This window comes from Thamnophis sirtalis, unplaced genomic scaffold (assembly GCF_051295495.1).
Source record: "Thamnophis sirtalis isolate CommonGarterSnake01/CBP01778 unplaced genomic scaffold, rThaSir2_p1.2 scaffold_6, whole genome shotgun sequence".
In the NCBI taxonomy this organism is placed as follows: domain Eukaryota; kingdom Metazoa; phylum Chordata; class Lepidosauria; order Squamata; family Natricidae; genus Thamnophis; species Thamnophis sirtalis.
The window spans coordinates 3,309,720-3,325,867 of record NW_028261386.1 but is presented as its reverse complement, the minus strand read 5'-3'; the positions used below and the strand labels follow the sequence as shown (position 1 = coordinate 3,325,867).

At 44.1% G+C, this 16,148-nt stretch overlaps 1 protein-coding gene across 1 annotated transcript in view; it reads left to right on the top strand.

Moving 5' to 3' along the window:
- Positions 1–9,419: 9,419 nt before the first annotated feature.
- Positions 9,420–16,148, top strand: part of CA4 (carbonic anhydrase 4) — a 57,285-nt gene continuing 50,556 nt past the window's right edge. The window contains exon 1 of the mRNA XM_087717115.1: positions 9,420–9,526. Within this exon, the coding sequence (XP_087573241.1) occupies positions 9,457–9,526 (70 nt within the window). The 5' untranslated portion in view covers positions 9,420–9,456. The remainder of the gene's footprint in view (positions 9,527–16,148) is intronic.

Genomic DNA, 16,148 nt, shown 5'->3' with positions numbered 1-16,148 from the left:
GAACTGGCAGGAACCCACCCTTGCTTCAGGGGCTTTCAGGAGGCTTCCCTGAAGACTCCAAAGGGTGAAAAACGGCCCTCCGGCCAAACCGGAAGTCTGTAGGGCCGTTTTTCGCCCTCCGGAGACTTCAGGGAAGCCTCCAGGGGGCGAAAAACGGTCTTAAAATAAGGCCGGTCAGCTGGCCAGCGCATGCATGCCTCACATGCCCTGACAAATGGCTCCACATGCCACCTGTGGCAAGCGTGCCATAGATTCGCCATCACGTCCCTATACCATTTCAGACAATTGACTGCCCAGTCTCTTCTTAAAAATCTCCAGTGACGAAACACCTACAACTTCTGGAGGCAAGCTGTTCCAACGGCTTCATTGTTCTCAGTTCATCTGTTTCTCCTTAATTCCAGATTGTGGGACTAGAACTCACCATTTCCTGGTGAATGGCCCAAAGTCACCCAGCTGGCTTTCACGCCTACCAGTAAGTGGGGACTAGAACTCGCTGTTTCCCAGTGATTGGCACAAAGTCACCAAGCTGACGTTTGTACGTAAGGTAGGACTAGAACTCACCTTCTCCTGGTGACTGACCCAAAGTCACCCAACTGGATTTTACACCTAAGCGGGGACTAGAACTCACCCTCTCCCTGTGATTGGCCCCAAGTTACCCAGCTGACTTTCGTACCTATGGTGGGACAAGAATTCACCGTCTCCTGGTGATCGTCCCGAAGTCACTCAGCTAGTTTTCATGCCTAAAACAGGGCTAGAACTCACCATCTCCCAGTGATTGACCCAGCTGGCTTTCATGCCTAAAACAGGGCTAGAACTCACCATCTCCCAGTGATTGACTCAAAGTTACCCAGCTAGCTTTCATGCCTAAAACAGGGCTAGAACTCACCATCTCCCAGTGATTGACCCAGCTGGCTTTCATGCCTAAAACAGGGCTAGAACTCACCATCTCCCAGTGATTGACCCAAAGTCACCCAGCTAGCTTTCATGCCTAAAACAGGGCTAGAACCAGTGGTGGGTTTCAAAAAATTTTGGAACCTCTTCTGTAGGTATGGCCTGCTTTCCAGGTCCACTGGTGGAACCTCTTCTAACCGGCTTGGTAGATTTGATGAACCGGTTCTACCGAATAGGTGCGAACTGGTAGGAACCCACCTCTGGCTAGAACTCACCATCTCCCAGTGATTGACCCAAAGTCACCCAGCTAGCTTTCATGCCTAAAACAGGGCTAGAACTCACCATCTCCCTGTGATTGACCCAAAGTCACCCAGCTAGGTTTCATGCCTAAAACAGGGCTACAACTCACCATCTCCTAGTTTCTAGCCTGGCGCCTAAACTACTAGATCAAACTGACTCTCTGCCTGTCTGCAAACTTTCTTTTTAACAGTCCTCGAGATCCCATTAAAATTTCCTATTACGTGGACGGGAAGAAGACTTATTCACTCAGCAACTAAGCCTTGCTCCTTATGTGGTCACTTCCTCCCCCTCTCACTCCTCCCCCCCCCCATACAAGAAATGCATTTTGTTAAAAAATAATTGGCAAGGGCAATCCATATATGTTGGTTTGATGAGAAGAAAATAGAGGGTTTTTTTGTTACCCAATATTAATTATAACAACTAACAATGGAATGATAAGGATAAGGGATACAGTTAAATGAGACATAGATGTACCACCATAACAAAAGGAACGTGGACACAAATTGTAAACAGTGATTTGAGGGGAGAAAAGGACTTAGCTATTTTGTCAACTAATTTTAGTTTAGAATGTGTTATAAAGGTTTAAGGCTATTGGATGACTTTGTAATAATTAATGAAATGCCATCAGGTGGTTGTGTTTTTTTAACTATGGATTATTCTAGGCCAAAGGACACTAAATTTCAGTCAAATGAGAACTATGGTATGTTGGAAGTAAGACTCATTAAGAACTTTGACACTTGATATGAATGTAAGTAATGATTCTGGAAGAGATGAACGAAAGCTAATTGTAATCAATTGACACACTTTCTACAAGAGGTAATGTAAGATGATCATTTTTGTGTATTGTTTGTTTAGTAAAAATAAAAATAGCAATAGCAATAGCAGTTAGACTTATATACTGCTTCATAGGCCTTTCAGCCCTCTCTAAGCGGTTTACAGAGAGTCAGCATATTGCCCCCAACAATCTGGGTCCTCATTTTACCCACCTCGGAAGGATGGAAGGCTGAGTCAACCCTGAGCCGGTGAGATTTGAACCGCTGAACTGCTGATCTAGCAGTAGCCTGCAGTGCTGCATTTAACCACTGCACCACCTTGGCTTCCAATGTTTATTGGAAGAAAAAAAAAGAAATGCATTTTGTAAAAAATCCCTGCAATTTTTCCAGGTCAGTATTCAGCACGAAGCACTAGGTGAATATTTTAAGGAAGTTTAAGAAGCAGGACTTTTAAAGTTTTGTTGTTGTTAATTGCGAAGTCGTATCCGACCCATCGCGACCCCATGGACAATGTTACTCCAGGCCTTCCTGTCCTCTACCATCCTCTGGAGTCCGTATAAGCTCACACCGACTGCTTCGGTGACTCCACCCAGCCACCTCCTTCTCTGCCGTCCCCTTCTTCTTCTTTTGCCCTCCATCTTTCCCAGCATGAGGCTCTTCTCCAGAGAGTCCTTCCTTCTCATTAGGTGGCCAAAGCATTTGAGTTTCCTCTACAGGATCTGGCCTTCTAAAGAGCAGCCAGGGTGGATCTCCTCTAGGACTGACCGGTTGGATGGCCTTGCAGTCCAAGGGACTCAATGCAGGAGTCTTCTTGTCCAGCACCAGAGTCCAAAGGCCTCCATTCTTTGGTGCTCAGCCTTCCTTATGATTCAACCTTCACAGCCATCCATTGCAACTGGGAAAACCGCAGCCTTGACTAGACACACTTTTGTTGGCGGGGTGAGGTCTCTGCTTTTTAGTATGCTGTCTAGATTTGCCATAGCTTTCCTCCCCAGGAGCAAGAATCTTTCAATTGCTTGGCTGCAGTCTCCATCTGCGGTGATCTTGGAGCCCAGGAAAATAAAATCTTTCACTACCTCCATTACTTCTCCATCTACTTGCCAGGAATTGAGAGGGCCGGATGCCATGATCTTAGTTTTCTTAATGTTGAGTTTCAAGCCAACTGTTTGCCTTCTCCTCCTTCACCCCCATCAAGAGGCTCTTTAGCTCCTCTTCACTTTCTGCCATTAGAGTGGGACCCTCCGCATATCTGAGGTTGTTGGTATTTCTCCCGGCCATCTTAATTCCAACTTTTGATTCATCTGGCCCCTTTAAACCTTAAGGTTTAGAGTTTGCTAACAGTTTGGGACAGATAAGGGAAAATGGTGGGTGGTGGGGGTTGTGTTTAGACTTGGGAGAAGATCAAAGGCATCTAAAGGCATTCGGAGATTCGGGGTTGATTAGGGCAGAGTTTGCACAAACTTGGCAACGTGAAGATGTGTAGGAAGAGGGCAGCACAGATCGTTCCCTCTCCCACCTTGCGCTATCTCCATCCGACAGCAGCACACGGATACAAAGATGTATACATCCCTTGGACTTAGATCAGCCTTCAATCAATAGGATCATACAAACAATGGAAAGAACATCCAAGCGGCACCGAGAGAAGGAACATCCTGATGAGGTTTAATGGTCAAGAGGTTAACCCATTAACCAGGATTAAGGAGAGGCCTGGACTTAAAAAGAAATCGGAGGTACTCATTGAGAGAGAGCGGGGTGGGTGGGTGGGTAGAGATAGATAGATAGATAGATAGATAGATAGATAGATAGATAGATAGATAGATAGATAGATAGATAGATGGTGGGAGGGAGGGAGGGAGGGAGGGAGAGAGAGGGGGGATAGAGAGAGACGGGAGAGATAGAGTGGAGGGATAGAAAGAGAGGGAGGGAGGGAGGAAGGAGAGAGAGGGAGAGAGATAGAGAGGTGGGATAGAGATAGAGACAGAGGGAGGGAGAGAGGGGAGAGAGAGATAGAGAGGGGGATAGGGATAGAGATAAGAGAGGGAGGGGAAGGGGATAGAGAGAGGGGATAAACTTATAGAGAGAGGGGGAGAGAGAGGGATAGAGATAGAGAGAGGGGGGGATAGGGATAGAGATAAGAGAGGGAGGCGGAGAGGGATAGAGAGAGGGGATAGATAGATAGAAAGATATAGAGAGAGGGGGTAGAGAGAGGGATAGCGATAGATAGAGAGGGGGGGATAGGGATAGAGATAAGAGAGAGGGGGCAGAGAGGGATAGAGAGAGGGGGGATAGAGAGAGGGGATAGATAGAAAGATATAGAGAGAGGGGGAGAGAGAGATAGATCGAGAGAGGGGATACAGATAAGAGAGGGAGGGGGAGAGAGGGATAGAGAGAGGGGGGGATATATATAGAGAGAGGAATAGATATAGATAGATAGATAGATGATAGATAGATGATAGATGATAGATGATAGATGATAGATGATAGATGATAGATGATAGATGATAGTAGATAGATAGATAGATAGATAGATAGATAGATAGATAGATAGATAGATAGATAGATAGAGAGAGATAGATAGATAGATAGATAGAGATAGATAGATAGATAGATAGATAGATAGATAGATAGATAGATAGATAAATAGATAGATAGATAGGATAGAGAGGGGGAGGGAGAGAGGGGGGGGGAGGGAATCTTAGAGTAAGAAGGAAAGAGGAAGGGAGGAAGGGAGGGATAGAGAGAGAGAGAGAGACTTGACCAAAAAGTCTTGAGGAGCGTAAACAGGAAGAACATCAAACAATGTGTCTTGTGGTCAGGTGGAGGTCAATCCTACTTGAGCTTCATCAAGAGACTTCATCTCTGGAGTGGTTGGAGGGGGTCCAAAGCTGTTAAGTACATCCACTCATTTAAAGCAACAACAACCATTTGTTGTTGTAGATATATATATATATATATTGCCTACCCAACAGTAGTATACTCCCAACACCTGGCATCTAAAATGGGCCATGTGGAGACTCCTGGGAGGGGTGGGGCAGGGCAGGGCAACCAATCCTTGCAACTACTGGTTCAGCGAACCAGATGTAAAATTAGCATTTGGTTTGGAAGAGCCGAGGTGGCGCAGTGGTTAAATGCAGCACTGCAGGCTACTTCAGCTGACTGCAACTCTGCAGTTCGGCTGTTCAAATCTCACCGGCTCAGGGTTGACTCAGCCTTCCATCCTTCCGAGGTGGGTGAAATGAGGACCCGGATTGTTGTTGGGGGCGATATGCTGACTCTGTAAACCACTTCGAGAGGGCTGAAAGCCCTATGAAGCGGTATATAAGTCTAACTGCTATTGCTATTGCTATTGTTTTCCCGAAGTGATCTGAACCGGCTGAATCCCTCCCGTGCTTACGACGGTTGCAGCATCCCCGTGGTCGTCTCGTCATAATTCAGACAGATTTGACAACTGGCTCACACTTATGATGGTTGCAGTGTCCCTTGGGGATCTCCTTTTGCGACCTTCTGGCAAGCCAACCTCAATGGGGAAGCCAGATTCACTTAGCCACTGCATCACTCACTTAACAAATGCAACGATTCGTTTAACAACGGCGGCGAGAAAAGTCGCAAAATGGGGCAAGTTCGTTTAGCAAATGTTTCACTTAGCAACATACATTTGGGGCTCCGTGGTGGTTATAACCCGAGGACTAACCTGTATGTAAAAGCGTTCTGAAAATTCAGGCATTAAATTAGAAAAAAAAAATTCCCCCAAAGTTACTCACTGGCTTCCTGGTGCGTTTACCAGTAGCCAATGGAAATGTTGCCAACCCTTTACAGAGAGGGAAAATGTGGCTCCTGTATACGTATCCTCAACCAGCCAACCTCGGTTGTTTGTAACCCTTTATGATGCTCTACTTAAAAAGAAGAAGGGACCTGTTGGCTCAGTGGCTAAGACACTGAGCTTGAGAATCAGAAAGGTTAGCAATAGCAATAGCAGTTCAACTTATATACCGCTTCATAGGGCTTTCAGCCCTCTCTAAGCGGTTTACAGAGTCAGCATATTGCCCCCCAAAACAATCCGGGTCCTCATTTTACCCACCTCATAAGGATGGAAGGCTGAGTCAACCTTGAGCCGGTGAGATTTGAACCGCCGAACTGCAGATAACAGTCAGCTGAAGTGGCCTGCAGTACTGCACTCTACCCACTGCGCCACCTTGGCTCTCAGTTGGTAGTTTGGCAGTTCGAATCCCTAGCGCCCCATAATGGAGTGAGCTCCCGTTACTTGTCCCAGCTTCTGCCAACCTAGCAGTTTGAAAACACGTGAAAAACTCAAGTAGAAAAATAGGAATCATACGGGACGTACTGTCACACATGGTGGACCTGCGAGGCGGCCAAACAATTCTGGGTTATAATCAAAAACTGGTTGGAATCACATCGATTGGAAACCGGAGACATTTTTAATAGGTTTAACTACAACCAATTACAATAAAGAGACTCTATACCTAATTCTACACATTATTACAGAAGCCAGATTAGCGTATGCACAGAAATGGAAGAACAATACAACACCGAGCGAAGATGAGAAAATACGGAAGATCTTAGAACGTGCCAAGATGGATAAATTGATCAAGGAAATTCAAGGAAATGAGGAAGCAGAGCACTATTTAACTTGGGGAAAATGGTATAAGTGGTTAGAGCAGTGTTTCCCAACCTTGGCAACTTGAAGATGTCCGGACTTCAACTCCCAGAATTCCCCAGCCAGCGAATGCTGGCTGGGGAATTCTGGGAGTTGAAGTCCGGACATCTTCAGATTGCCAAGGTTGGGAAACACTGGGTTAGAGGATAGAAATAGGAAGTAAGAATTTGGAAAACATAGTTTGTATTATAGACGAAGTAGGAATTAGCGATAGGAATGTAGGAAAAGTAGGATTCACAAAAGTGGGAAAAGTTATATAATAGCAGAAGAACAACAAAGACTGTCAAGATACAAATAGACTGACCAGCAAAAGAGTAAGAAACAATAGGATTATAAGTGTAAAACTAGAACGTATTGAGAGGGAAATAGCGTTTGTAAAGATGCACCGATAGATATCTGCTGTAAGAAGGAATGTGTAGTTCCGAAGCTATTTGTAAGTGTAGGTTTTTGTGGGTATGTTTTTGTCAATGTGTATAAGTGATTATAATAAAAAAAAAATTAAAAGAAAAGAAAAAATAGGAACCACCTTTGGTGGGAAGGTAACAGCGTTCTGTGCGCCTTCGGTGTTGAGTCATGCCGGCCACATGACCACAGAGACGTCTTCGGACAGCGCTGGCTCTTCCGCTTTGAAACGGAGATGAGCATTGCCCCCTAGAGTCGGGAACGACTAGCACATATGTGTGAAGGGAACCTTTACCTTGTTTAAAAAGAGGGAATAGTTTGCTTTCCTGTTATTCGGATGCATAACAATAATTTTTGTGCTCGTTGGGGGTGTGTGCCAGGCTTTCTATATTTCTTTGTCTTTTGATAACTGCCTCGTTATTGATTTTTAATCTTGTGCTCTCCTGAGAGTCACTTACACTGGGCAGCTTTACAAATCCAAAATGTTAAATTAAATATGACATAGTACTCATTTGTCATTTGTTGCCAATCTTCCTTTTTGGAAGGACGTTGCATAAACCACACTACGGTGAATCTTTGAAATGTTGGGAGAAAGAAGCCTTATTTGAGCTGTTCTCATTACTTTATTGAAGTGTATGAAGGGTACCTATATAAAGTATAGAAGGAATACACACAGACACACAGAGTATATACACGCGCACACACACATACACTATATTGCCAAAAGTCTTCGCTCACCTGCCTTTACTCGCCTATGAACTTATTGTAAGTGTCCTCCCATTTCTAATCCATAGGGTTCAATATGACGTCGGTCCACCCTTTGCAGCTATAACAGCTTCAACTCTTCTGGGAAGGCTGTCCACAAGGCTCAGGAGTGTGTTTATGGGGATCTTTGACCATTCTTCCAGAAGCACATTTGTGAGGTCACACACTGATGTTGGATGGGTTTACGTGGCCTACCACTTCGTGGCTGAGTGGCTGTCGTTCCCAAACACTTCCACGTTCTTATAATACAGCTGACAGTCGACTGTGGGATATTTAGGAGCGAGGGAATTTCACGACTGGATTTGTTGCACAGGTGGCATCCTATCACAGTTCCACGCTGGAGTTCACTGAGCTTCTGAGAGCGACCCATTCCTTCACCAATGTTTGTATGCCTAGGTACTTGATTTTATACCCCTGTGGCCATGGAAGTGATTGGAACACCTGATTCTGATTATTTGGATGGGTGGGCGAATACCTTTGGCAATGTGTGTGTGTACACACACACACACACACACACACACACATTTCCTGACATTGAGAACAATTAATCAGTGGAACGACTTGCCTCCAGAAGCTGTGAATGCTCCAATACTGGAAGTTTTTAAGAAGAGGTTGGATAACCACTTGTCTGAAATGGTATAGGCCAGTGAAGACCTGAAGGATTCCTTCTAACTCTATTATTCTGTTACTCTGTTATATTAGATTAAATAGAGAGAAAGACAGACAGACAGACAGATAGATTGATTTGTCTGGAACGTTATAGGGTTTCCTGCCTAGGCAGGGGGTTGGACTAGAAGACCTCCAAGGTCCCTTCCAACTCTGCTATTGTATTGTATTGTACTGTATTGTATTGTATTGATATAGATTATATAGCTATAGATTAGATAGATAGATAGATAGATAGATAGATAGATAGATAAATAGATAAATATAGGTCAAATAGATAGATAGATGATAGATAGATAGATAGATAGATAGATAGATAGATAGATAGATAGATAGATAGATATAGGTTAAATAGATAGATAGATAGATAGATAGATAGATAGATAGATAGATAGATAGATAGATAGATAGATAGATAGATAGATAGAGATTAGAGAGAGAGAGAGAGAGACAGACAGACAATATATATTATATATATTTTAAAAATCCTTTTTCACCCTTACGGATGGTATGTGTCTTCCTCGATTTATATATATCTTCATGCAGACACGCACGCACACACACACACAAACGCTGACTGGACATATTAAAAACAACCGAAGCCAAGCGGGTCCAAACTGCAGAAGAGGCGGCCCGGAGCAAAGCACCTTTTCCCTTGCCGCTCCGGCCGGGGCGCCGCAGGTGAGTTTCCGAAAAGCCAAAAGTTTCGCTCGGGGAATCGGCGGCGGCTGCTCGGCGGCGCCTGGCTCCTTTTGACAGCCTCCCCATTAAGGGGTGCGGAGGAAATGCGGGGAGGGCGAAAGGGGAGCAGAGCCTTATCGCCCTGGATCGCCGGAGGGATTAAAAGGGGGAGGAGCTCCCCGTTCAGGGCCGGGAGGGGGGAGGGGGGGTGATGGAGGCATGCCTCCCTCCGCTATAAAAGCCCAGGTGCGCCAACGCGAGGGCTCCACGCGGGGTCTTTGCAGCCCATCCGCCGGAGGAATCATGGATGGTCTTCCCTGTTTGGTTTTCCTCCTCCTGGGCTATTCCGCCTTTGCAGCCGCAGCCTCGGAAGGTGAGTCTTCTTCCTGCGTGGATTTTCCGAGATGCTGCATTTATTTCTTTTGCAAAGAATATTTTTCCCCTCCCTCTTGCAAAATCCTGCTTTTCGGAAGCGCCCTTGGAAGTCGGCAGAAAGCTGGGTGACTAAGCCCACTGGAGACAGGAGGGGGTTAGGGGGGGCAGTGTTTATTTTCAGGGGTTTTTACGCAGATTCGGGCTGAGCTGGGCTGGTGGTGTGTGGGTTTCTCCTGCGTGGGGCTGAGTCGTCCTGGGACGTTTGCTCCCGAGCTTCGCGTGGGATCTTGGACTCCGCGTTGCCAAGAGGTCCCGCGATCTCCAGTTTGATTCCTCTCCAGCTGCCGCTGTAATCCGTCACCTCGATTCTCCGCAGTAGCTGTAACCGCGCAATGCTGTCATGATGCGCCTTGCATCAGATTTCTCCCCGGAGAGAAAGAAAAGAAAGAGAGGGAGGGTGGAAGAGAGAATGAAAGAGAGAAAAAGAGAGAGAAAGAGGGAAAGAAAAAGAAAGAACGAGAGAGAGAGTGAGAAAGAATGAGAGAGAACGAAAGAAAAAGAGAAAGAGGGAAAGAAAAGAGAAAGAAAGAGGGAGAAAAAGAAAAAAGGAGAGAAAGAAAGGGAGGGAGAGGAAGAAAGAAAGAGGGAGAGAGAGAAAGAAAAAGAAAAAGAGAGAAAGGGGAAAAAGAGAAAGAAAGAGGGAGAAAAAGAGAAAAAAGGAGAGAAAGAAAGGGAGGGAAAGGAAGAGAGAAAGAAAGAGGGAGAGAGAGAAAGAAAAAAGAAAAAGAGAGAGAAAGAAAGAGAGAGGAAGAGAAAGAAAAAGAAAAAGAGAGAAAGAGGGAAAGTAAAAGAGAGAAAGAGGGCAAGTAAAAGAGAGAAAGAAAGAGAAAAAGAGAAAAAGAAAAAGGAGAGAGAGAGAGGAAGGGAGAGAGAAAGAAAGAGAAAGAAAGAAAAAGAAAGAGAAAGAGGGAAAGAAAAAGAAAGAGAAAGAAAGAGAGAAAAAGAGAAAAAAGGAGAGAGAAAGAGAAAGAGGGAGGGAGAGAAAGGGAGAAAGAAAGAGGGAATGGGCGGGAGGGAGGGAGGAGAGAGAGAGACTGAGAGAGACTGAGACTTTGCTAAAAGCTCTCCTTGATATTTTTTTCCAAGTATTTCCCCAAAAATTTCTGGATTTTTTTTAAAAAACCCAATCAATCTCAATCGAAATAGAGCTTAAAGGGACCTTGGAGGTCTTCTAGTCCAGGAGACTATACTATTTCAGATAAGTGACTGTCCAGTCTCTTCTTAGAAACCTCCAGTGATGGAAAGCTCACAGCTTCTGGTGGCACTCTGTTCCATTGGTTAATTGTCCTCACTGTTAGGAAGTTTCTCCTTACTTTCTGGTTGCTTCTCTCTTTGATGAGTTTCCATCCATTGTTTTGTCTTCTGGTGCTTTGGAGAATAAATTGACCCCCCCCTTCTTTGTGGCAGCCCCTCAAAATACTGGAATACTGCTATCATGTCCCCCTACTGACATGATAGCAGTAGTGATATACCGATTGATATAAACATCAACTGATACCTAAACTATCATTTTAGCAAGAAAGATGGTGTGAGGCAGACTTCTTTTGTTACACACAAAACCTCCCCAGTTCAGGGACAGGTTGAAAAACATGCAAAAAAAGCAAATGTCTATGGAGATCCTCAGCCATCCAGACTCATGGTTGTCCCAAAAGAAAGGTGCTTTTTTTTCAAGAGGCAACTGGACTTTCTGTTTTTTTCTTTGAAGACATTTCCCTTCCCCTCCAAGAAGCTTCTTCTGCTCTGACTGGATGGTGGGGAAGGATTTATACTCCTTGCAGACATTATTCTCGTTATTGTAAGAAATATAAATCCTTCCCTTCCCCACCATTTAGCGAAGGCAAAGGAAGAAAAAAATGATACCGAATTATATTTGGGTTTACGGAAATGCCATTCCAAGGAAACATAAACCGAGGTTTGAAAGAGACACCTACAACAATAGAAAAAGAAAGGGAGAGAGGAGGAGAGAATGAAAGGAAGGCAGGGGAAAGAGGAAAGAGATAACGAGAGGAGGATGGAAGGGAGAGGAAGAGAAGGAGAGAGGGGAAGAAGGGGAAGAGTAGGAGAAAGGGAAGGGAAGAAGGAAGGGGAAGGAGAGGAAGAAGGAAGGAAGTAGAGAAGGGAGGGAGAAAAGAAAGGGAAAATAAGGTGGTGTTACAACAGGCGGAAAGGATGGTAAATAAAGCAACCCGAATTGTATATTATAACCTATTAAATGAAATAACAAATATATAAGAATGACAAATAAAAGAAGAATAACAATTAAAATGGTGTTGAAAGAAATGTCCTTTTGGGTTCAGCTCCAAGTGGGGAAAAAGACACTGGAGACATGGAGGCTGCTTGGAAAGATGGTTTATTGTTGGACAGGGCCACATGGCTTGAGCCCTGAACAGAAAAGGTGATCACATGTTTCAATGTTGATGGAGAAGAAGAGAAGGGCTGAGGAAGGGGCTTGCTAGGCTTTTTATACCCTGTTCAGTCCCACCTCTCTGTTTCCTGTTCCTGTGTAAGAAATGTATTCTGACTGGTTGTCAGACTCCCATGGTGCCATGCAGGGGGCTACTTTCTAGGCTGTGATGAGTTCTCAGTTGTCTTGTGGTCAGTTGAGTAATATCCCTTCCCCCTACAGCTGCAGTGAGGAGAAGTCTTTATTATGTAAAGTGGGCTGGCCGGGCCATCTTAATGGCCCATTAGCTGGGGATGGGCAGAAAGCTATAGGCAACTATTCTGGCTTTTAAAACATGTTTCTTTTCACATCCAGAGAAATATTCTGCCTTTTCAATATTTCCTAGGATATTTCGTTTTTCTGGGAGAGGGCTGGATGATAACTTCCCACAATGGTATGCAAAAGAATAAAAAGTAATAAATTGGGGGAAAAAAAGAAAAAAGCACTTTTGAGACACCCCCCCCCCCCCAAGCAAGTAATGGGAAGAAGTGGGAGAAAGAATCTCTTCTGTAGAATAGAGATGAGCAAGATGCGGAGGGGGTGGGGGGATAATTTCATCTGACCAAAAACCCAACAGCATTTTTTTGTCGTTGGTGCTTGAAATTAAATCAGAGCTGGCTGTTTTTCATGAGTTCAGCACTGAATTGAATTCTGCAGAAAAAGGGTGGCTATGCAAGATTACACCCATTGCCCGACTGTTCATTCCTCCAACTGATGTTCCCATTATAAAATTGGCAGGTGATAGATAAATCAGACTAGAGCCGATGGGTTTGAGCACAGCTGGAGAGATTTGCACAAAAGTCAGCAAAGTCTTTTTAATTTGCTTCCTATGCAACACAAAGACCTTTTCCCCAAGTTGGTTGCAAGAATTGGGTACGTCCCAATTCTTTTACCTTCACTCGACCAATTAGATCCCATAGCAATAGCAGTAGACTTATATACCGCTTCATAGGGCTTTCAGCCCTCTCTAAGCGGTTTACAGAGAGTCAGCATATTGCCCCCAACAATCTGGGTCCTCATTTTACCCACCTCGGAAGGATGGAAGGCTGAGTCAACCCTGAGCCGGTGAGATTTGAACCGCTGAACTGCTGATCTAGCAGTAGCCTGCAGTGCTGCATTTAACCACTGCGCCACCTTGGCTCTTAGATTAGGCCTCCTCCGAGTTCCATCTGCCGGTCAATGTCGACTGGCAACCACGCGGAGGAGAGCCTTCTCGGTGGCCGCTCCGACCCTATGGAACGATCTCCCCGTGGAGATTCGTACCCTCACCACCCTCCAGACCTTCCGCACAGCCCTTAAAACCTGGCTATCCCGTCAGGCCTGGGGTTAAAGACCGTAACCCACCCGAATTGTATGAATGTTGTGCTTTTAATGATGTACTGTCTTATGTGTTAATCTGTTTGTTTTCCCCTCCTTTCGAATTGTAAGCCGCCCTGAGTCCCCCCCAGGGAAAAGGGCGGCATATAAATAAACTACTCCATACTCCATACTCCATGTCTAGTGTAATGAAAATAAGGACTTGGGGTGATCTTACTGATGCAATCTTCCCAATTGGGATGGGTAGAGGGCTAATCCACAAAGAGGATTGGGGGACTGGAGACTAAAACATATGAAGAATGGTTGCAGGAACTGGGTATGTCTAGTTTAATGAAAAGAAGGACTAGGGGGAGACAATATTGAGGCAGCCCCTGAGATATCTTCCAATATCTCAGGGGCTGCCTCAAAGAAGAGGGAGTCAAACTGTTCTCCAAAGCACCTGAGGGCAGGACAAGAAGCAATGGGTGGAAACTAATCAAGGAGAGAAGCAACTTAGAACTAAAAAGAAATTTCCTGACAGTGAGAACAATTAAATCAGTGGAACAGAAGTTGCCTCCAGAAGTTGTGAATGCTCCCAACACTGGAAGTTTTTAAGATGTTGGGCAACTTTTTGTCTTTAGCATTATAGGGTCTCTTGTTTGAGCAGGGGGTTGGACTAGAAGATCTCCACAGTCCCTTCCAAGTCTGTTATTCATTTATGAACAAAATAGCCCACCCACCCAGTGTGAAATTTGGACTGGGCTGTCAAAAATGTTCCCAGCTTGGCTGGCCAAATTTGAGATGAATGTATCCAGTTTAACATCAGTTTCCACTTTATTGATTCTGAAGAATATATTTTATACTGTTCGGATTCCTTCATTTGTGAGTGTTTTGGGACTGGAAGTTATTTCATAAGACATCTACAGACTGGCCATTATCCAGAGTGCCTCCGTTAACTTAACTCTGTCACTTTATCCATGTTTAGCAGCAAGGAAGTTTCACGGTGTGAAATGTACTGGCCTGATTATGTTTGAAGCTTGCAGCCTGAATTCCTGAGAAGCGTGTTTCGATTTTTTTTTAAATTTAAAAAAAAGCTTATCTTGATATGCCAGCATTGTTTAGATAGTTAGAAGAAAGGCTTGTCTTGTTTTTCTTGGATTGAGAAAAGTAATTCTTGAATAAATAACTAATCTTGTCAATAGTAGTTGGCAAAAGCACAAAAGAATATTATAAATATCTGTGAATATGTTTAAATTAGAAAGGAGGACGCAAAAATCAGGGCACAGAACTGGAGGAGGTTGAGAATAAAAAGAGGAGAGAAACGGATTAAATTCTGCCTTAATAGAAATAGGAATGTCATATCTTATTATACAACTTTGAGTCTCCTGCTTGAGCAGGGGGTTGGATAAGAAGACCTCCAAATTCCCTTCCCACTCTGTTATTCTGATATTGATATAATATAGTATTGTGGGAAGTTATCATCCAGCCCTCTCCCAGAAAAAATGAAATATCCTAGGAAATATTGAAAAGGCAGAATGTTTCTCTGGATGTGAAAAGAAGCATGTTTTAAAAGACAGAATAGTTGCCTGTAGCTTCCTGCCTACCCCCACTTTGTCAATAGGCCCATTAAGACTAGCCAGGCTAGCCCACTTTACATAATAAAGACTTCCCCACTGCAGCTGTAGGGGGAAGGGATATTACTCAACTCCACATGGCATCTGAGAACTCAAACCTGTATTCAAAACACCCTAGAGAGTAGCCCCCTGCGTGGCACCATGGGAGTCTGACAACCAATCAGAATACATTTCTTACACAGGAACAGGAAACAGAGAGGTGGGACTAAACGGGGTATAAAAAGCCTAGCAAGCCCCTTCCTCAGCCCTTCTCTTCTTCTCCATCAACATTGAAGCCTGTGATCACCTTTTCTGTACAGGGCTCAAGCCATGTGGCCCTGTCCAACAATAAACCATCTTTCCAAGCAGCCTCCATGTCTCCAGTGTCTTTTTCCCCACTTGGAGCTGAACCCAAAAGGACATTTCTTTCAACAGTATAATATAGTGTAGTATAGTGTTATATAATCTTCATTTCATTTCATATTATTTCATTCTATCTACTCTACTCTACTCTACTCTACTCCCTAATTAATTTCTTAGTAGTTAGCCTATCAATATAGACTAAGTATCACTTTCTCCGTTTGCCTATTTTATTTGCATTCTTGTTTGCTTTTTAATCTTTTTTCAAAATAACTCAACAAAGCCCTGGAAATAAATTAACAACAAAAACATTTCCAATTCGGCATAAAAAATGCAGAAGGACAATATGGCAATCAGGGCTTGAACTATGCACAACAGTTGTTCTGTGTCTCTTGTACAGTGTATTAAAAAGTCCTAGAACTATATAAAACATTTGCCATTGCCTCTAAGGCAGTTAAAACTTAGAAAACCAAAATTAAGGAATATTAAGTTGTCATATCATACATCTCAAGGGTGGCTAAAATGCTGGGCTTTGTTGAGCAAAAAAGTCGGCCGTTCGATGGTTGGAATCCCTAGCGCCGTGTAATGGAGTGAGCTCCTGTTACTTGTCCCAGCTTCTGCCAAACTAGCAGTTCGAAAGCATGTAAAAATGCAAGTAGAAAAAGTAGGAACCACCTTTGGTGGGAAGGTAACAGCACTCCGTGCGCCCACGGTGTTGAGTCATGCCGGCCACATGACCACGGAGACGTCTTCGGCAGTGCTGGCTCTTCGGCTTTAAAATGGAGATGAGCCCACTTCCCATAAAGGGGAACCTTTATCTTTTACCTTTATCATATTGTATGTCATTG